At 40.6% G+C, this 21,770-nt stretch overlaps 2 protein-coding genes across 8 annotated transcripts; one reads left to right on the forward strand and one right to left on the reverse strand.

The window, feature by feature from the left end:
- Window positions 1–377: 377 nt before the first annotated feature.
- Window positions 378–13,042, reverse strand: LOC135542122 (transcobalamin-2-like). 2 transcript variants are annotated; one of them, XM_064968809.1, is made up of 10 exons: window positions 12,957–13,042; window positions 12,639–12,706; window positions 4,256–4,448; window positions 3,834–4,003; window positions 3,537–3,689; window positions 3,211–3,380; window positions 1,631–1,809; window positions 1,347–1,523; window positions 1,011–1,129; window positions 378–822 (listed from the first exon to the last, which is right to left on the reverse strand). In XM_064968809.1, the coding sequence occupies exons 2-10, from the start codon at window positions 12,694–12,696 to the stop codon at window positions 761–763; spliced, it is 1,281 nt and encodes a 426-aa protein (XP_064824881.1). In that variant the 5' UTR covers window positions 12,697–12,706; window positions 12,957–13,042; the 3' UTR covers window positions 378–760. The 2 variants fall into 2 exon arrangements, with proteins under 2 accessions (XP_064824881.1, XP_064824873.1); XM_064968801.1 differs by having other exon boundaries at window positions 1,347–1,527; window positions 1,635–1,809; window positions 12,957–13,040.
- Window positions 13,043–13,083: 41 nt separating this feature from the next.
- Window positions 13,084–21,323, forward strand: LOC135542130 (coiled-coil domain-containing protein 117-like). Of its 6 annotated transcripts, none has more exons than XM_064968866.1 (6): window positions 13,084–13,221; window positions 14,025–14,173; window positions 14,302–14,352; window positions 14,467–14,742; window positions 14,939–15,079; window positions 16,101–21,323. In XM_064968866.1, exons 2-6 carry the CDS (start codon window positions 14,043–14,045, stop codon window positions 16,339–16,341), a joined length of 840 nt encoding a protein of 279 aa, XP_064824938.1. In that variant the 5' UTR covers window positions 13,084–13,221; window positions 14,025–14,042; the 3' UTR covers window positions 16,342–21,323. The 6 variants fall into 6 exon arrangements, with proteins under 6 accessions (XP_064824938.1, XP_064824913.1, XP_064824922.1 ...); XM_064968841.1 differs by having other exon boundaries at window positions 13,098–13,249; window positions 13,932–14,173; XM_064968850.1 differs by having other exon boundaries at window positions 13,098–13,249; window positions 13,990–14,173.
- Window positions 21,324–21,770: the final 447 nt, after the last annotated feature.

Consider the following 21,770-nt stretch of genomic DNA (forward strand, 5'->3'; position numbering starts at 1 on the left):
AGCCTATTTTTACGTTGTGTCTGTGGTAACTAGTGATGTTTTGGACAGGCAGACCATACTGGTCGTTGGGCAGACAGTTCTTATTATACCTCATTCAGGCAGACACCTCATTTCCACTTGTCAAAACGCTTGTACAGCTTGTACATAGCTCCTGCCACCTGCTGTTGACACCTAATCCTGGATTACAAGCTATGTGTGAAATTCAGGGGTGATGTGAGGTAATTTGACTTTAATTTCATTCTCACCTCCACTTTATCAGAATTATTTACTAATTCAAATGACTGGAGAGTAGGCTTAACCTATTTCTTTTTGGAAACAATGGCCACCCCAACCCTTAATACTATACTGCTAAAATGAAGAAATAAAGCAGACAAATATAGCCAAAGGTTTATCTTGTTTATTCAAATGCAAAATGTTTAAACCATACATTAAAACAAACAAAAAAAGTATGAAATGTTAAGTATAAAAAAGGCAATTATATTCTCTATAAATGTTCATTCATAATGTGTTTTTATCCATAGAGGTAAAAGTAAAGAAAGTCATGAGTCTCTGCTAAAATTAACTATTCATATTCACTGGGGAAATGAATCAAGTCCATAAAAGTTGTTGCAAACCTTTGAGCTAAGATCTCTACAATTATTTTACCCCAAAATATCCTAGTACATGACACTACAAATCACATTATTGAGCTGGATTGCTTTCACATCAGATAACTTGATATGACACCTTTTCAATCACTGTGCTTCAAACATCTTGATTCTCAGTAGCTGGTGTTTTCGATGGTGATCTGTTGAGCCGTCTCAATCTTGAAGTCTTTGATACCTAATGAGAGAAACCAAATCATTGTTTGATTTCCTTCCTACTGTGACTAAATATCAATGTTTGGATGAATGCAATTAAGACATTAATTGTATTGTTGAGCAATAACTAGTAACGACATAGGAAAGTTGTGTATTTTGCATGTACATTTGTGTATGTGTTTCCTATGCCATATAACCCTCTGTTCTCACCCTGGCTGAGAGTGTTGCCGTCTGACGAGAGGCGCCAGTATCTACGGTCGGTCTGTCGAGCCCGTTCCCCATTCACCACGCTCAGGAAGGGTCCCCACAGGCTGGGCTCCTTCTCAAACCTGCAGTGTAGGCAGAGGACGGAGCAAGGAGGAGAGTTCATCATGTTAAACTTGTGACATGACACTAAGCTATTCACCACTACACTGCGAAGTTCTACACAACATTTTCTGAGTTGTAGCAATGTAAATAAGACAAATTCGCTCTCCAAAAAGTATCAATTTGGAACTTGATTAACATATCAACCAAAATAACTATAAAAGCACCCCATTAACTCACGTGAAGCCAATGTTCTTCTTTTGAAGGAGTTCAAGGGCATAAACCAACGAGGTGCCCGTTGGCACATCAACAGAATAGACATCAGGAGCCCCATGTGATTTGACCACCTCCAACTTCAGGGCTACTTTGGTATTGCTCTGTAACACCCTCACTGGCTTCCTGGTCTCCAGGACCAGGCTGTCTGTAGAGGAAACCCCAACCAAGCAGAGGCAGTAAGTAAGAGTGAAGAGGATCACACCTCAAAAACAGATTGACCACAGTTGGGTTTAATGATAACGCAGCACTTGCCATCCTCATTGCGGCACTGCTTGCCCTTGACTTGCAGATAGGTCTTTTGCTGGAGGGCAGGCAGAGTTTGGGACATGGCCATGGGGTTGAGATATGTTCCCTTCCTCACATCTGACCTCATGGCCTCCATTGAGGTAGAACACTCCTGCACCTGGCTGCCCATAGCCAGCAGGGCCTGGGACACAGGGACACACCATGTTCTTCCCATGGGAAATGCTGATATTGCTCCAATCAGAAATGTATGTAAACGCTGCACAGGTTAATATACAGAGCCTTAGAAAAGTATTCAGATCCCTTGACATTTTCCAAATTGAGTTACGTTAGTCTTATTCTAAAATGGATTAAATAAAAAATCCTCAGCAAACTACACACAATACCCCATAATGACAAAGCAAAAAAACAAGTTTCGAAATTTTAGCAAATTAAAACAGGTACCTTATTTACATAAGTATTCAGACCCTTTGCTATGAGACACGAAATTGAGCTCAGGTGCATCCTGTTTCCGCAACGTCATTGGAGTCCACCTGTGACCACCAAGACTCTTCTTAGAGCTGGCCGCCCGACCAAATTGAGCAATTGGGGGAAAAGGGCCTTGGTCAGGGAGGTGACCAAGAACCCGATGGTCACTCTGACAGAGCTCTAGAGTTCCTCTGTGGAGATGGGAGAACCTTCCAGAAGGACAACCATATCTCCACCAAGCAGGTCTTTATGGTAGAGTGGCCAGGCAGAAGCCTCTCCTCAGTAAAAGGCAGGACAGCCCACTTGGAGATTGCCAAAAGGCACCTAAAGACTCAGACCATGAGAAACAAGATTCTCTGTTCTGATGAAACCAAGATTGAACTCTTTGGCCTGAATGCCAAACGTCACATCTGGAAGAAACCTGGCACCATCCCTACGGTGAAGCATCGTGGTGGCAGCATCATTCTGTGGGAACGTTTTTAGTGGCCGGGACTGGGAAACTAGTCAGGATCAAGGCAAAGATGAACAGAGCAAAGTACAGAGAGATCCTTGATGAAAACCTGCTCCAGAGCCCCTCAGACTGGGGCAAAAGTTCACCTTCCAACAGGACAACGACCCTAAGCCCACAGCCAAGACAACGCAGGAGTGTCTTCAGTGCAAATCTCTGAATGTCCTTGAGTGGCCCAGCCAGAGCCTGGACTTGAACCTGATCGAACATCTCTGGAGAGACCTGAAAATAGCTGTGCAGCAACGCTCCCCATCCAACCTGACAGAGCTTGAGAAGATCTGCAGAGAAAAATTAGTTAAACTCCCCAAATACAACTCCCCAAGCTTGTAGCATCATACCCTAGAAGGTGCTTCAACAAAGTATTAAGTAAAGGGTCTGAATACTTATGGAAATGTGATCTTTTTTTTGTTATTATAAATTAACAAAAATGTCAACCTGGTTTTGCTTTGTCTTTATAGGGTATTGTATGTAGATTCATGAGGGGGGGAAAAACGATTTAATACATTTTAGAATAAGGCTGTAATGCAACAAAACGGGGAAAAACTCAAGGGGTCTGAATACTTTCCAAAGGCCCTGTAGGCCTAGTGGGGGAAGTGACCCAGTCCTTACCTGCACTGCCAGGCCTGTGCTGAACTCATTGCCCATGTGACCATCAGCCCGCCGGGAGTCCAGTAGCTTCTGCTTGATGATGCCAAGGGCCTTGTCAAGAGCCGCATCCTGCACCTGAGTGTCAGACTCCTTCAGGCACTGTAGGGCCATTCCAGCCATGGCAAACGTGTCTAAAGCAAGACAGAGGGGGATGAAGCAAGGGTTTAGCATGAAATCACCTGTAGAGAATCTGGTTGGAGGGAGCCAGTGTGAGGAAATACATTTTAACTGTAGGAAAGCAGAATCGGAGTTTGGAGATGCTCCTGGTTTTCCTTGGTCACACTTACCGATGCAATCGGAGTCTCCATGTTTGATATGTCCATGGTCTACAGCCCCGATGAGCTTCTTGCTGACGTGAGAGTTGACTCTAACTCCACTCACACACAGTGCCAGCACACCTAGAGAGTACTGGTAGTAATTTGTCAGAGGACGGTGACTGACTGCAGGAGAGAAAGACGGACACAAATACATATCAGATAAAATAATTCAATAGTAACAGGGACTGAGAACAAATAAAGTATATAGAGCATTATAGAGCATTAAGAAAGATGGTAAGGGTCAGGCGGAGGAATGAGGAGGCTTACAGGTGATGTGCTCTTTCTCCAGTGCCATCTGTCTCTTGAGATGAGTCAGCAGGGTCTCGCTCCTCTGGTTGACAGTGAAGGTCAGGGTGTTGAGATCATAGCAGGAGGCCTTCAGGGCCAGAATGTAAAGGGCCAGGAGACCCACCACTGGCTGGCTATTAGCCAGAGAGCTGAGAGCAGAGGATATAGGGTAAGGGGGAGATACAGGAGAGTTGTGCTGGGTAAAGAAGCTTCAATATAATCTCAAACGTATCAATTGTAAATACAGAACCAGAAACTGGATACAAATGCACTGTAGGTAGTGTTGAAGCCATTGACTACATAAAAGGACATTTGCACAACTAGGTCATTATCAAGCATGAAATACACAATGACATCTAGAAATGTGCAATAAAAGGGCTTTATAAATATGACCTTTTTACCTCTCAATGTCATTGTGTAAATCTGTTTTGAGTGCATTCAGGTGATCACTCTCCTTGCCAAGGTTGTGGTGAGTGGACAGACGCAGGGACAGGTGCACACTTGGATTAGGGGATGTTTCCTGGTCCTCCAGAGAACGCAGCAGCTTCTTATTGAGTGAGAGGAGCAGCTCACTATGTTCCGATCCTACAGGATCTGGACACATAATATGGGTTGAAACAACAACAGTAGTACATTATAACAATAGTGCAAGATGAATAACTTGCACAAGGATAACTTCCAATGTTACCAAAGATATGTTCAGAGATGTGACTAATAAACCTACAGTAAGATTACAAAAGCCCAGCTGTGTGCTAACTGAGACATATAAATATAGTATCCTCAGACTCTAATCTAGGTCAAAGCATTGCACAACCAGTGTTTCCTGTGCTGGATCAGCAATCATATGAAAAAGGAAAGACATCAGCAATGTAGTAACCACATTAATTTTCACAAGGCAGCCAATGTGTCCTTAAGCATGACTACTCCAATCAGTGTTTCCTGTGTTTCAGCAATCATACACTAAGAAAAGCAAAGACATCAGCAACTTAATAACCAAATGAATTTCACAAGGCGTACAATTTGGGTCGTTAAGCAAGACTTCTCCCAATGTCACCTTGATGTAACTGACTCATACTAGGACAAAGTACAGGCTTCTCATAGTCAGTCTACCCTGGTCACTGTGATCCCAGTGCCAGTGGGGTTTCCCAGGAGCTAACAATAGTATGGTGGTAGACTGATGTACTGGTAAGAATGCCTTAGCAACATGAAATCAGTTATGTGCATCAAATTACAGAACTTTAACAGATCAGAGGTGGCACGACACAAGTGAGATTATTTTCATCACAGTAGATTTGTTCAACAAGAGGGGCTGTGCATTATCTATTCAGACACATCAAAAATTCATTGCAAAATCATTGAAAAGTCCTGCAGTGAATGAAGTGGATCAACGTTTACCAACTCTTAGCCCCGACATTCCTATGCTGTCCCTTGGACAACAGTACATTTACAGTCTGTCGCGACTGTTGAATGAAATTCCATTTGAATTTACCCTGCCGATTGTCCGTGGGGTTGCTTCTTATAATAGGACAAAAGGATATCCAAAGGAACATATTAATAAACAGACTTTCCAAACATGGGCCTGCTGCAGGTGCCTGGCATAATAGAACTTCCACTCTGCTTCACATCATTTTACTACATGTAAAAATGAATAGAATTTACACTTTATTTTATAAAATGTTTAAAAAGGCTAAATAATTTAACAGTATACCAGGAGTAATTGCTACTGTGATTCCTGAAATTATACTTTTGTTACTTTGTTTGCTAGTTCAGCTGGTTAGCTCAGTCTTATTTACCACCAGGCCAAAAAACATGAACACGAAACCTCCAAGATCCCCCCCCCCCCAAAATATAATTGATTCCATTCCCCCAAGAACCCCCCCCAATGCACCAACAAGCAAGAGAATGAACTAAAGAGAAAAAAGGAAAAGACAAAACAGCAAACAACAATGCAAAAATATATATATATAAAAAAATAATGAATTTAAAAAAGGACATCAAGGACAACTAAAATAATAACAGCAATGCCAACTGTATATGTGTGTGTGCATGTCTGGCACTATTACATGTATGTGTCTGTTGTTGTATGTGTTTATTTCAGAGTGTGTGTATATATGCATGTGTACAAACACATGCACGGCATCAGCCTCAGGAAAACCGGCAGTAGTTGTAAAAACTGCCACTTGGTGTCATTCAAATGTACTTTTTATTACGTTTTATTTTTTATCTTTGACCATCTCCTACACAGCAACTCCACTCCCACTTGTCTCCAATTCCACATCCCAACCCTCAGCTTCCCTCAGCCCATCCCACCTATCTCTGCTGGCCACCCACCTCGGGTTTCTATGCAACACATTTCTTTCAACTATGCTGTGATGTTTAACGTACAATTTCAATCTATCTAATCGAATATAATCCACAGATTGCGAGTTGAAGATAATTACTAATACTTTTACCAAGAGTATTTGACTGGCCCGGTCTCTCCAGATCTCCTAACAGTACTATTTCTAGGGTCAATTTTGGATCAATGCTATGCATTTCCAGCCATTCCTGAACCTGAGACCAGAAACAGGCTACCTGAGGACAATACCAATACATGGTCTATTGATTCTGTATCCTCACAACAAAATCTGCAGAGCTTCGATGATATTATGCCCCAAATATTCAACATTTTGTTGGTGACAAGAATTCTATATAATAATTTTAGCTGAAAAGCACAAGTCTTGAATCTTGCGTTGTTTTATATATCAACTCATACACCCTGTACCATGGAATCGGTACATCAAAAATCTCTTCCCAACTATTTTTCAACCTGTATGGCAGAGTTGTCAACATCCTGGTCCTCAAATGAAACTGGTATACTTTCCTATTTATGCTATTTTTATTCCGCCGCCAGTTTTGATCCTTTATATTGGGCAGTACAGGCCAGTTCCCTACCTCCTCCCGCTGCCACCTGCCTCCTCCAATCATGATCCTTTATATTGGGCAGACAGACCAGTTCCCTACCTCCTCCCGCTGCCACCTGCCTCCTCCAATCATGATCCTTTATATTGGGCAGACAGACCAGTTCCCTACCTCCTCCCGCTGCCACCTGCCTCCTCCAATCATGATCCTTTATATTGGGCAGACAGACCAGTTCCCTACCTCCTCCCGCTGCCACCTGCCTCCTCCAATCCTTTATATTGGGCAGACAGACCAGTTCCCTACCTCCTTTATATTGGGCAGACAGACCACCTTGCCTCCTCCAATCATGATCCTTTATATTGGGCAGTACAGGCCAGTTCCCTACCTCCTCTCACTGCCACCTGTCTCCTCCATTTTGGGGGTAATGCTGTAATCAATCGGTTGTATTCTTGGATTGAGCAGACCTTTCCGTACAATTCTGATAACTCCATGAAGGACATAACTCTACCATTCCAATTTACAATATCATTTAAGAACAAAATACCCTTTTCAAACATCTTTCCCATAAATGCAGGTATTTTATCAACCAGCACATTTCAGTTCAGCCATAATATTTGTTCCATCTTTTCAGGGGGATGAAATTTAAAAATTGTAGCCAGCTCTGCAATGCTTGTTTGAAAAAGAGAGATACGTTTTTCAACGTATCATTTTCAATTAATCGAAAATGAGACTCGGCAATCTGCAAAAAAGGCAATTTTTAAACAATGGATGAGCTTTTCTTAGTAATCTAATTGAGAACCATTTGGGGTTCAAATAAAACTTTTGAATGAGTGAAGCTTTTCGAGAGAGGTTTAGCGCTTTTATATTTAATAATCTCAACCCAACCCAATTCATATTCATTATATAGATAGGCACATTTTATTTTGTTTGGTTTAGTGTCCCAGATACAGCAAAATATTTGTTGTTCATATGATTTGAAAAACAAATCATCAGGAGTAGGTAGCGCCATAAGTAAGTGAGTAAACTGAAATATGACTAAGGAGTTAATCAGGGCAATTTATAGACAGGTATTTACCTCTCCATGCTTGCAAGATCTTGTCTAAGTTTTCTATTAAAATTCATTGTGGAAAGCTTATTTATCTTTTGTGATATGAATACCGAGTATGTCTACTTCACCATCAGCCCATTTCTATCCTTCTTAATGAGTTTGAGCCAATCAGTTGTGTTGTGACAAGGTAGGGGGGTATACAGAAGATAGCCCTATTTGGTAAAAGACCAAGTCCATATTATGGCAAGAACAGCTCAAATTAGCAAAGAGAAACAACAGTCCATCATTACTTTAAGACATGAAGGTAAGTCAATACAGAACATTTCAAGAACTTTGAAAGTTTCTTCAAGTGCAGTGGCAAAAACCATCAAGCGCTATGATGAAACTGGCTCTCATGAGGACCGCCACAGGAATGGAAGACTCAGAGTTACCTCTGCTGCAGAGGATAACTTCATTAGAGTTACCAGCCTCAGTTCAAGTAACAGAAACATCTCAACATCAACTGTTCAGAGGAGACTGTGTGAATCAGGCCTTCATGGTCAAATTGCTGCACAGAAACCACTACTAAAAAGGACACCAATAAGATGTGTCCTTTGGTCTGGAGTCCAAATTTGAGATTTTTGGTTCCAACCGCAGTGTCTTTGTGAGACTCGGTGTGGGTGAACAGATGATCTCCACATGTGTATTTCCCACCATAAAGCATGGAGGTGTTATGCTGTGGGGATGCTTTGCTGGTGACACTGTGTGATTTATTTAGAACAAAGCACATCATCTGGTTTGGACTTAGTGGGACTATCATTTGTTTTTCACAGGACAATGACCCAACACACCTCCAGGCTGTATAACCAAGGAGAGTGATGGAGTGCTGAATCAGATGACCTGGCTTCTACAATCACCCGACCTTAACCAAATTGAGATGATTTGGACCGCAGAGTGAAGGAAAAGCAGCCAACAAGTGCTCAGCACTTGTGGGAACTCCTTCAAGACTGTTGGAAAAGCATTCCAGGTGAAGCTGGTTGAGAGAATGCAGAGTGTGCAAAGCTGTCATCAAGTCAAAGGGTGGCTATTTGAAGAAACTCATATTGATTTGTTTAACACTTTTGGTTACTACATGATTCCATGTGTTATTTCATAGTTTGTCTTCACTATTATTCTACAATGTAGAAAATAGTACAAATAAAGAAACACACCTGTATGTGTAGGTGTTCTAAAACATTTAACCAGTAGTGTGTGTATATAAATAAATAAATAAATAGTGTGGCCGATGCCGCCCCTCAATCTCGGATTCTCCTCTGGGTGCAATATTAAGTGCGCCTAGAGGCTATTTAGTGTGCTTTGAATCAAATTATTTAAAGCATAGCCTACGAAGTGCATACTCAGAAGCACAGAGCAAAGTTATATTTCTAAGAGAGCTGCTGGTATGGTGTAAATGAAACTAGGCTGCATTACACAGAGCCCTGCCCTGCTTTTGCTGATCAAAAACATTCAGTGCTGCTTAATCAATGGCTGTGCTGTGTAGGGCTACAGTGGCAATTCAGGAGGAGAGTCAAAGGTTTCTTCCGTAAATCTTTTTTATTTTATTAGGCCTAGTCCAAAAATTGCACCTTTGCGCAGACTAGCCCTAGCTTATGTTCTGTTTAGTTTGAGAAGGAAAGTGCAAAGATGAGGAGGTCCGGAGGTCAACATTGATAGCTTGCTACTACTATACTGAACAAAAATTTTAAAAAATGCCACAAGCAACAATTAACGATTTTACTGAGTTACAGTTCATGTAAGGAAATCAGTTAATTGAAATAAATTCAATAGGGCCTAATCTATGGATTTCACATGACTGGGCAGGGGCCCAGCCATGGGTGGGCTTATGCCCACCCACTATGGAGTCAGGCCCACCTACTGGGGAGTCAGGCCCATCCAATCATACATTTTCCCGCACAAAAGGGCTTTATTACAAACAAATACTCCTTGGTTTCATCAGCTGTCTGGGTGGCTGGTCTCAGACAACCCCGCAGGTGAAGAAGCTGGATGTGGAGGTCCTGGGCTGGCGTGGTCTGCAGTTGTGGGGACGGTTGGACATACTACCAAATTCTCTAAATTGACGTTGGAGGTGGCTTATCGTAGATAAATTACCATTAAATTCTCTGGCAACAGCTCTGGTGTACATTCCTGCAGTCAGCAAGCCAATTGCACACTCCCTCAACTTCAGACATCCGAGACATTGTGTTGTGTGACAAAACGGCACATTTTAGAGTGACCTTTTATTGTACCGGCCCAAGGTGCACCTGTGTAACAATCATGCTGTTTAATCAGTTTATTTATATTCCACACCTGTCAGATGGATGGATTATCTTGGCAAAGGAGAAATGCTCACTAACAGGGATGTAAACACATTTGTGCACAACATGAGAGAAATAAGCATAAGCTTCTTTCTGTGCATATGGAAAGTGTCTTGTGAAACATGAGACCAACCCTTAACAAAAATATAAATGTACAGTATATTATTGATTTTATTAAAGTCCATATATTTCTTGCCCATAATATATTTATCATGCCCATAATATGTATCATGCCCATAATATATTTATCAGAGTTAATGATTCGAGTAACTTAAACTGTGGTCCTGAAGCTTCAAGCAGCACTATCAATCAGAAATGGATTGCTCATGAATGTAGGCATAGTTCATTTAAACTGTCTTCATTTTAATTAAGCTTTACTAACAACAGGAGGGCTTTGTGTTGGAGTTTATTTCTTCCTATTTAAGAAATAAGAGGTAGGCCTACCTGTTTGCTATATCCATAGATTTGTGGGTCAATTCCTCCACGCACTCTTTAAATAGCCTACCTCCGTGTCAGTGAAGGGCTTTTAAGTTAAAACCAAGACTCGAATTGAGGGGGCATGAGAGGGTATGCCATCCTCTTTATTGTTATTTTTAAAGCACATGCCTACCCATTGTTAGCTTAAGATGTTGAATAAGATAAAATGATTCCAATTATATAAAGTGATCAATAACAACGCTTTGGTCTGCGATGCTTTATACTAAAAACAAGCTGTAAAATACCCGGGAAAGACATGACTCCGATGGGTTGGGTTAAGCCACAAAAGAAGACTAGCCAGCAGTTAAAGCTTTCATTTTTCTGCGTCGGTAGGCCTACTCTTTCTAGGGTGGAAAGGTAGACGCAACTTTTGAAAGAACCATGCTCAGATTCCTAATTACGTCTCAGATTTAATTATTTGCAAACAGGGACAGTTTTATTGCAAACACACACTGATTTGGCATTGGAGAAATATAACATGAACACATGGGTCTCGCTCTGTCCATTCTTAGCCTGTAATTCCGGTCAATTGTATATTAAAATATCCCGCTAATATATACAATTACGTAGAATTGCGTGAAATGTTTAAAATATATTTTCTCGGACCTGTAAATACGATAGATGCATGCAATGTTTTTACTATAAAGGAGATATTTTCACCCACAACTATCTGACTACCAAAATTCCTGCTTTACCATGTAATGCTTACAGGACGAAGAACAGTTTCTAAAACTGCATGTCAAAGGCCTTTGTCCGGCCAAGAAGTGAGGGTAAACGGTAGGCATGTTCTCATTATTATTATTATTTGGGGTATAGGGGAGGGTCACTTTTTAACTGCCATATGCCAAAAAAATAAACATTTTGTATTCACGCTGCCCTTGCCTTTGAATGAGGACTCAACTCTTTTGCCAGTTCACCTTACCCATTTTGTGAAATGAGTCCTCTTACATTCACATTGTTATGTTTAGAAAATAACCAATATCGGTTTCCAACATTCACTCAATGCATAAAGTGCAGGACAAGCTATTCAATCAGAATGTGTTATGGACAGCTAGATATACCTACTCACATTTTGGAAGCTAATAGATTGTATTTAATTAAAATATGGAGATAAAATAATTGTAATCAGAAGATACTATAAACATGTACATGTTTATAGTTAACAGAATAAATAGCAATACAATAACTGCAGAATAAATAATGCTGTAATTGAAAATTGTACACCCAAGGTATGCTACTGCCCCTTTAAAGCTAGAACATATTTTGTACCCAATGTTGTGATTCTGTCCAAATGTCTTCACACACTATTCAAACCCCATAATCAATAAACAGCTGTCTATAGATCACATATTGCAAACAAACAAAAAATGAACTAAACTCTAAACAGCACACATTTCTTCCCGTGAACCTGCAGGATATTCTCTCTTGTGGCACCAACGTGAGGATTTATGGCAAGAGAAACGGTAAGCAGTAGGCTAGTGTGTGGTGCGTGAAATGATAAACGAACCTGCGGAGAGTTGCGTTCACATTGTCCTAAAAACGGAACAGGACCGATGAATTCAAGCGAACCGAACACAGCCCACCTTTCGAGATGGTCTCAGTTCGGTTCGCTTAATTAAGTGGCTCTTTTGAGGTGTCAGTTCCTTTTGAGTGTTTGCACTGCACAAACCAAAACATGTCTGAAAGGGACCAAGTGTGAAATCACCATTAGAGCAACAATCGGTGTTTGTATTTGATTAACGTTTTATGAAAAAGTATGGGATTCAACAAACAAAGGCATGCAACTACAGAGGATAAACATAGGTGGGCGTTTCATAAGTTATTTCTTTATATTGACCTTGAGCAAATCGATGTAATCTGAGCTACCACAAAGCCTGCATCGGCTCCACTGGTAAAGTTCATCAGAAACTTCCTTCACCATGGAGTAGATAGAGTTTAGTCCGCTAGCGAAGACCGAGACTGCCAAGAAAAGCAAATGTTCACCAATCAGGTGTTGTAAGTGTTTCTGGGATAAATTATAGTTACCACAGGGGTCGCTTGCAACCAGTGCCAACAGTCCACTCACAATGTACAGGGCATACATTTTGACCAACCTTAGAAAGGTAAATAAAATAAGTTAATCAATAGATGTTCATGTACAGTAGCCAACTAGTGAAAAGTGAAAATAAGTTTCCTAACTTTCGCTGAGTAAACTCAACCCCGTCCATAAATCTCTATGAACAGAGTTGAGTTTACTCGGCTGTCCATCCCTACCCTAATTGTTGTTGATAGACAATATATTAATTAATCCTAAAATGTCACACATTATTCATCTTCTTAATGATCCAAATTTATGTCACTTACCTGTAGAGCGACCTTATCGTGAGACAAGAGGAGACCGCTTTCAACTTGATTTTATGTCGACATCGCTTTCATGATCGTGTCAAGTGACCTGTTGTCTCAGAAGCGCATGCTCAATCTTTTCTAGAACGTCGACGACTTTTTTTTGCTCGATTAGATTCTTCATCAGCAGTTGCGCATTGTTTTGGTGGTTCTTAGCACCTCACTTCACTGCATTCATTCAATTTATTCTCAGAAAAGCTGAAAATGTGACAGCGAAAATAAAGAGGTAGATAAACGCAGTTAAAGTTTTACAGGTATGTTTGTTAGCTAAATACGTTCGAACGTTCGAAGCTCAAGCGTTCAAACTGCAACATGGGTTCACAAGCAACAACAATAACAGGCAGGGGGCGGGTACGCTTATTGCTAACTGGCTAGCTACCTAAGTTAGTTAGTTAGCTTGCTAGCCATACATACACACGTAGCCCAAGACAAATATATTGTAGAAGTGCAAGGCAAGCCATTATTTACTGATTATTAAGGGCTACCTTTATGTAATGTTAAAGACTGCATGTATTCCTTGCAATTTAAGTTTGATAGGCAGCTAGTCAGCTGAATCCGCTAGCTTGCTAACGTTGGTAGTAATTTTAGCAAGCTTGCTAACTAGCTACCAAATATTATACAGAACTAACCCTGTGGCTGTCTACGTTATGTAAACTAGTTAAATGTCAGGACCTGATAACTTTATAACTTTACCATAACGCTAGACTAGAATAGTGACAATTTACAAGATTCTGCGTTAGTAGCTACCTGAGTCGACATTAGCTACAGTACAGTAACTAACTGTAATATTTGTTATGATGGATTGGTGACCAAAATAACAGCTATGCCTGCTGTACCAAAACATCTTACTTAGCTATATCCAACTGTTCATTATTGACAGCTACACACGTGCCTAAAATTGTTCATTTCTATAATAATCTATTTCTGTTTTCTAAGTTGGCCTTCTAGAACTCAATTTATCGTCCTTGTTTATGTCTGCTCATCTACCATTGAGGCTTTTGTTCAACCCTTCCATCTCAAATAAACCAGGAGCATCATCCCTGCCCCATGAGCAGCGAGCTGGGCTTTCTGCCTGCCATGTACCTATTCCCTGGCTTAATCAATGTCCCTGAAATGGGGATCAATATTGGCCCTGCAAATACCCGTCAACACCTGCCGGGAGTGTCGCCTCCAAGCACGTGAGTAGAGTCTACTGATGGGAGCGCTGCACAATACACACAGATGTAACAACCATGTGCTTTGCAGGAGATTTGCACGACTCAGACTTGCTAGCATGTTGTCATTACATTTATTGTTATTTCTTCAGGAGTTGGGAGAGAAGATGCCTGAGAAAGCACAGGAGGAGAACAGATGATGAGTGAGTTAAGAATAGGAAAAATCTATAAAATGAACAGCTGTGTTTATTCTGCAGCACATGTTAGTTTCAAGGGACGAATGAATTACTCCAAATCAATATTTGCTTGTTCTCCAGAGGATGCAGTGCCAAAAAGAGGAGGCTGATGGGAGATGCAGGATGCGATCCTTTGGATGACCTCAGCCATAATGTGTGTCAGATCTGGCCACCAGGCAACAATGGCCCCCCTCTACCTGAATCAGCCAGCCAAGCACCTCCCCAGCACTGCCTGGGGACTCAGAACCTGGGGCTGCCCATATCCGGGTCTCCCTCCCGTCTGGTCCGTCCAGAAGCAGAAGGCTCCTGCATCGAGGTGGAGTCTGCTCATAGAAGACTGCAGGAGATTGAGGAAAGGTTAGCTATGAGAGACCTTATGAGGGCAATGTGGGAGATTCCAGTTTCTGTTACAGTCCATAACTCATCATAATTGCAATGTGCATTGGTACTGACTAACTTGTATTAGCATTACCACTATTTGTTTTGTCTTCACCATGCACTACACACTCTGCATACACACTGTCATACAGTGAAGTTAATCTTTTTCTGTCAGGATCAGTCTGGAGGATGATGATGATGACCTGGATGTGGAGCCAGCACCCAGGCGGCCAGTGCTGGTGATGTCTGACAGTCTGAGGGAGGGGCTTCAGCGTGGCATCAGTGACATTCTCCCCCACACTGTGGCCCAGTCTGTGTAAGTACTCCTCTCCTTCTCATCCTGCACCTCAGAGGAACATTTAACTCAAGTACCTACCTACCTGCAAGGTTTGATGGTAATACATACCCACCTTAAGGAAGGGGGTTATTATTTTCTATAGGCTATTACAACAGTTAAATATGCAATTTAGGCCCTTGAAAATAACAATTAAGTGTTTGAAAAAGTCCTCAAGTCCTTTTAATTTGACTTGCCATTGTCTGTATGAACCCTGTATAGGCTATTTGCTCAGCCTGTAAATTAAAGATAAAATCACCAGCTATTAAAATTATGCACGTATCATTCGTTTTCCTGTCTGTTCTTAACCTGGGACAGTATTTTTCTCATCCATGCCAGTAGCTTTCAGTTGGCACTGACAAATCATAATTATTTGCATCAATCCAGTGGCCTTTTGCTTTGAAAACTCCATCACAAGTGTGCTACAGAAACACCACTAGCAAACACAACTGTCTGGCTGGTGTGAACCTGAATTTAACAAAACATCCCGTTTTGTTGTTTTTCTATTTAAAAAAATGAAATCACAGTCCTTCTCCCCACTTTCTTTTTTTGTTGCTATGGTATCAAGTATTGTTTTTTCAAATTCTGCTCTCGAGGATTTCGCAGAAAAGAACACGTGGCACTTTAAAATCTGCAGTAAATATACTGATCACATTGTTACAATAATCTCTTTTCTTTGCTGTTACACTAAATCTATCCAAATCAATGTAAGCACTCAAGGGTATGGTCATTTAAAAGATGGCTAGTCATTATTAGCCTGGTTCTGTATGGAATGCAGGCACATAATAATTTTAAAAAATTGGTGTGAACAAATCATGTGCTGTTACCACCAACTGAAAAAGTTGATAGCATCAGTGCCAACAGTGGGAAAAGTTAGCGTAGAACCTTAACCCGTCTGTCATGGTAGCCAGTAGTGAATAAACGTTAGAATTTAGGGAGGTGTCCACTATTTGTTTCTCTTTTCAGTCCCGTTGTCTCACCTGTTTCTCTCCTGTTCCCGTAGGAGCCACTCCTGTATGGAGCTGGTAGTATGGCGCCTCCCAGAGGATGCACTGGCTCGAAAGCTGAAAGACTCCCTGCAGAGGAAGCAGCAGACTACCAGCAGGCAGCCCCCGACCCCCAGTGCCCCTACCACTCAGATTCCCCTCACCCCCACAAACCCCTCAGGGGAGACGTACTCCCCTCTGTACTGCAGCCCAGGGGCCGGGGCCCACAGCTCTGGAGAGGAGGACATGGAGCTGTAGGGCTTTTGAGACCCAGCATCAGGAATGCCCAGAGTAGCTACAGGTCTCAGCCTTGGTTCACTTGGTTGGACCCTCAGAGAAGCCATGGAGAGACAGAAAAAACTGCATAGACAGATCCAAAACTTCACAGTGATATGAACGTCTGCTTTGGATCAAGACCAGGCTGTTGGGCAGCATGGCACATGTATACCACTTGGCCAAAAGAGGGCAAGTACCCACTTTCTTTGTGTTACAGTCAGATAATACTGGATGTAAATAGCAACTGTCTCTAAAAAACAACTTCTCATTTAGAAAACAGCCCTATGTGTCATCAATATGAGTCAGAAACATGTATTCTACTGTCAGAATTGACTACAAAGTGTAAATAAACCCAGTCTCATCAAAAATAGACTTGTGGTCGTGACTGCATCACAACGTAAATGAATGTTGGGTTTGTTGTCGTTTTTTTCTTCTTACCCAGAGTGGGACGAACTCATGGATACAATTTTTATGTCTGCGTGCAGTTTGGAGATGATGGAAGTTAGCATGTCGTTATCTTTTTTTCTGGAAGTCTCCAGGTCAGAGTATGTGAGCGGAGCTTGAGTGGACTGAGGAGCTGACCGTGCCCATTTGACTGGAGCATGGAGTGAGATTCCCAAAGGCTGGAGCGTCAGCCTTCTCGCTCCAATAGCGCTCACTTCACGAGCTCAGGACATGCCAGCACGCATTTGTATGCTACTTGTGTGCTGCTATATACCCTTGCTTTAGCTACTGTCATGGAGTTCACTAAATAATTTCATAAAGAAACTGATAAAACACACAGGTGCAAAATCAAGGTGACTTACAAAGATGAGGAGCAGGAAAGGTAGTGCAGTGATGTAGTGTCCTCAACTAAAGAATCATTGTGGAATCTGAAAAGACACGTATCCCAAAAGCATGATGGTGTACCTACTATGTGCACATGCTAACAGAAAGGAACGAGGTGGGTAGCTGGCAAAGTGTGTCATTGTAGAAAAGTATTTATAAACAAAAACTCTGATCTCTTAAATGTTTTGTAAAAAAATTATATTATCTATAGAATAGGCCATCGTTGATTTTGGTCCAATAGGCCTGGCATATTCCCGCTTTCAAGGAGCTTTCTGTTTTGACTGGGTTATTTTGCCTGAACCTTTAGGCCTACCTATATATTTAAAAAAAATACATCTCTGCCCAGCCTGGCAATAGTGGCCAAAAGGGTGTTTAGCATCCCAGTGGCTCTGCAACCGCTGAGAGGATATTCTCCGCTGCTGGCATGCTCTCCAGGCACTATCGCATGATCCTGAAGCCACAAACTGGCCAATCTCTTGTTTCTAAAAATTAATTCAAAGGCACTGAGTCAAATAAGGCATTTTTATTTAATTTATATTTCATTCTAAGTAAGTCACAGCCAATATGCACAATTTAATGGCTATAATGATTTAATACAATGAAATACTGAGCGCTTTATGTCCCTACCAGCCTAGTGTTGCACTCGCAAATGCTTCACAATGTATTTCTTTGTAGGCTATAGCCTTGAAATAATAAAAATAATATAGGAGTGCCAGAGCGACTGCACACCTCAGCTCACATATTCTGCTCCAGGTAGTACAGTAGCCAGCTCCTCACAACAGCAGGGAAATAGACCTTCTAACTACTCTAAAGTTGGGTGATGTTGGTCATTTTCAGTGCCTTCAGAAATTATTCACACCCCTTTACTTTTTACACATTTTATTGTGATATAGCCTGAATTGAAAATGGATTCAATTGAGATTTTGTATCACTGGCCTACACATAATACCCTACCTATCATGTCAAAGTGGAATTATATATATATATTTTTTACTTTTACAAATTATTACAAACATTCAAAGCTGAGTCAATAAGTATTCAACTGCTTGGTTATGGATAGCCTATATAAATTCAAGAGTAAAATGTCACATAATAAGTTGGATGGACTCTGTGTAATCATAGTGTTTACATAATTTTTGAATGACTACGTAATTTCTCATAATACTCATAATTATCTGTAAGGTCCCTCAGTCGAGCAGTGAATTTCAAACAAAGATTCTAATGAAGGTCACCTATTGGTAGATTGGTAAAAAATTAAAAAGCAGACATTGAATATCCCTTTGAGCATGCTGAAGTTATTCATTACACTTTGGATGGTGTATCAATACACCCAGTCACCAAAAAGATACAGGGGTCCTTCCTAACTCAGGTTCCGGATAGGAAGGAAACCGCTCAGGGATTTCACCGTGAGGCCAATGGTGATTTTAAAACAGTTTCATGGCTGTGATAGGAGAAAACTGAGGATGGATCAACAGCATTGTAGTTACTCCACAATACTAACCTAAATGACAGAGTGAAAAGAAGGAAGCCTGTACACAACACAAATATTCCAAAATGTGCATCCTGTTTGCAATAAAGTAAAACTGCAACAAAAAAAATGTGGCAAAGAAATGAACATTATATCCTGAATACAAAGTGTTATGTTTGGGGCAAATCCTCTTTAGGTTGTTCCTCTTACCACTCTTTTCAAGCATTGTGGTGGCTGCATCATGTTATGGGAATGCTTGTCATCGTCAAGGACTAGGGATTTTTTTTAGGATAAAAGAAACGGAATAGAGCTAAGCATAGGCAAAATTCTAGAGGAAAACCTGGTTCAGTCTGCTTTCTAACAGACACTGGGAGACAAATTCACCTTTCAGCAGGATAATAACCTAAAACACAAGGCCAAATATACACAAGTTGCTTACCAAGACGACCTTGAATATTCCTGAGTGGCCTACTTACAGTTTGGACTTAAATCAGTTTGAAGAATTTAAAAAAGAATAATATGCAAATATTGCACAAATACCCAGATGTACAATGCTCTTAGAGAATTAATTGGCAAACATTTTGAAAAACATGTTTTCACTTTGTTATTATGGGGTATTGTGTGTAGATGGGTGAGGAACTGTTGAAGGATTTTTATCAATAATGACTAAATAATGTATACATTTGGTGAAGAGTTATAACTTACAGATTTATATGCTGTCTGTGGAAGAATATGTTGGTACATAGGCCAAGAGGAAGGGTCAACAGACAACTCGTGATCACAGTGAAACTAACAACAGGAAATATGTCTGGTCCCCAACCAGGGAGGGGAGAAACCGTTGGGCGTGCAGTAGATTGTGTAACATATGGTAACATAAGATAAGCTATGTGTTGGAATGGAATTGAAAAGCAGCTTTGTCATTGTCTTAGAGGAGGAGGGACATTTATGACAATGAGAGGTATATAAACCAATGTACATGGAATGATGGGTAGAGCTCTTGGGAATAAACACTATTGATTAATATTGAGACTGATCGTTGTCTATTTTCGGCAAATAAGAACCTTACAAATTCTTAGAAACGGACAAAGTGTTTTGCTTTGTTATAATTGAATTGGTTAATGAACATATTGGAATTGAATTCCTCTAACAGGAACACAAATCAATTTAAATTTCTGCTGTAACAACAAAATGTGGAATGTCAAGAGTTATGAATACTTTCTGAAGGCACTGTATAGTCAAAGCTATAAATGGTCATCAATATTTTACAAATGAATGAGGCTAGCATGAAAGTAGATAAAGAGCTTCATTGCCAAAATCTTGAACTATCCCTTAAATTAAATGTATTTACTGATAATTAGAAACAATATTCTATCCATTTCCTCATTCTGTCCCGTTGTCGCACAAAGATGTATAGAGATAACGTTGTATCTGTCCCATTATGTCGTCTGAGTGTACGGGCAGCGCCATTTAGACAGATACAACGTTGTTACCTCTATGCGACAACGGGACAGAATGAGGAAGCAAACCTCGTTTCTTATGATTATCAGTCAAATTCATAAATTCATAAAAATATTGATTAAATGTTGTAAAACTATAAATTACCAAACACCCAGCTTTGGAGTAGCTAGGTCTATTTCCCTGCATTTGAGAGGAGCTGGCAACTGTACCTGCAGACTTACAGCAATTGTGCTAAGCTAACGATATGCTAACTTTAATGAACTCCAAACTGCATGCAGAGACTTAAAAATGGTATCCATGAGTTCATCTAACTCTGGGTAACTAGAAAAAATGACCTACATCTTGCAGTACCCCTTTGTCTACTATGATCCAGGAAAATATGTAATTGGAAAAATTATAGCAAGGACCACAAAGCCACAGTAATTTTATAAAGGCACCTTTTAAAGGGATCGTTTGTGATTTTGGCAATGAAGATCTTTATCTACTTCAGATTAACTCGTGGATACCATTTCTATGTCTGCGTCCAGTATGAAGGAAGTTAGAGGTAGTTTCATGAGCCAATGCTAACTAGCGTTAGCGCAAAGACTGGAAGTCTTTGAGATCAGCCTGCATGAAAGTAGATAAAGAGCTTCATTGACAAAATCCTGAACTATCCCTTAAATTAAATGTCTATGTTGAAGCTTTAAGACCAGTGGCAACACATGTCAAGCAGCATTTCTGATGTTTGGGAATTGTCTAGTACCTTATGTTCTAACTCTAATGTAAAGAACGGTTTCATAGCAGACTGCTTAGCCTATTTGGAGAAGTCTCTGTTTTGTTGTAGTTACATTAAATGCAAGTAAATATGATCTGTGCTTAGCCAATGCATTGGTTTACAAAGACAAGGATGTAATTCATTCGACTTTATTCAAAGGGAAGAAGGGGCATTGAGCTCCGATAATGTCAGTATGAAAGTTTTATACTCATCTTTTAGCCCCAGTTGGGTTATGTTTTTTAGAACAGTTACTGTTTAAAGGTGGTTTGGTCCTTGTTTCCGCATTCAAGAATAAAGTTGGTCTTCCTACAATAATGTGAAAAATAATGAATGTACTAAAATTCACCATCATTGTACACTTGATTGTATCCTCTCATATGCACCTTAACAGAAACATTGGCTAGTTGAGTGGCTAGTTGAACTTTATCTGTTTCTAAATAAATTCTTTATTGCTTATGGTGTTCATGTACAATGTTTTAATGCCAAAGGGACAACAGTACATACAGTATGAAAACATCACAGATATTAAATCGTTAAAGTTTATTCCAGGTCCTAACAAAATAGTGTACACTCACTAGCCAGTTTATTAGGTACACCACCCTGTTCACAAAAATGGATCACGTGGCTGTGGATTGGTATATAAAGCAGGCAGACATGCATCAAGGCATTCAGTTACTGTTCATTTGAATGGTAGAATGGGGAAAAACCAGTGACATAAGTGACTTGGAGCGTGGTATGATTGTCCGTGCCAGGACGATCCAGTATCTCAGAAATTGCCACCCTCCTGGGCTATTCAGGCACGACAGTGTCTAGGATTCACCAAGAATGGTGCGACAAACAATAAACATCCAGTCAGTGGCAGCCCTGTTCTGCTGTTCTGGAGGCAAAGAGGGGTCCGACCCT

Source organism: Oncorhynchus masou, chromosome 1 (assembly GCF_036934945.1).
Source record: "Oncorhynchus masou masou isolate Uvic2021 chromosome 1, UVic_Omas_1.1, whole genome shotgun sequence".
NCBI lineage: Eukaryota > Metazoa > Chordata > Actinopteri > Salmoniformes > Salmonidae > Oncorhynchus > Oncorhynchus masou.

Coding starts and splice junctions, on each gene's coding strand:
- LOC135542122 (XM_064968809.1), bottom strand. CDS start 12,696: ATGTATGCCCTGTACATTGTGAGTGGACTGTTGGCACTGGTTGCAAGC. Junction 3,690..3,833: donor GGAGAAAGAGCACATCACCT/GTAAGCCTCCTC, acceptor TCTCTCCTGCAG/TCAGTCACCGTCCTCTGACA. Junction 1,810..3,210: donor GCACAGGCCTGGCAGTGCAG/GTAAGGACTGGG, acceptor CCTGTGTCCCAG/GCCCTGCTGGCTATGGGCAG.
- LOC135542130 (XM_064968866.1), top strand. CDS start 14,043: ATGAGCAGCGAGCTGGGCTTTCTGCCTGCCATGTACCTATTCCCTGGC. Junction 14,353..14,466: donor AGGAGGAGAACAGATGATGA/GTGAGTTAAGAA, acceptor CTTGTTCTCCAG/AGGATGCAGTGCCAAAAAGA. Junction 15,080..16,100: donor CACACTGTGGCCCAGTCTGT/GTAAGTACTCCT, acceptor CTGTTCCCGTAG/GAGCCACTCCTGTATGGAGC.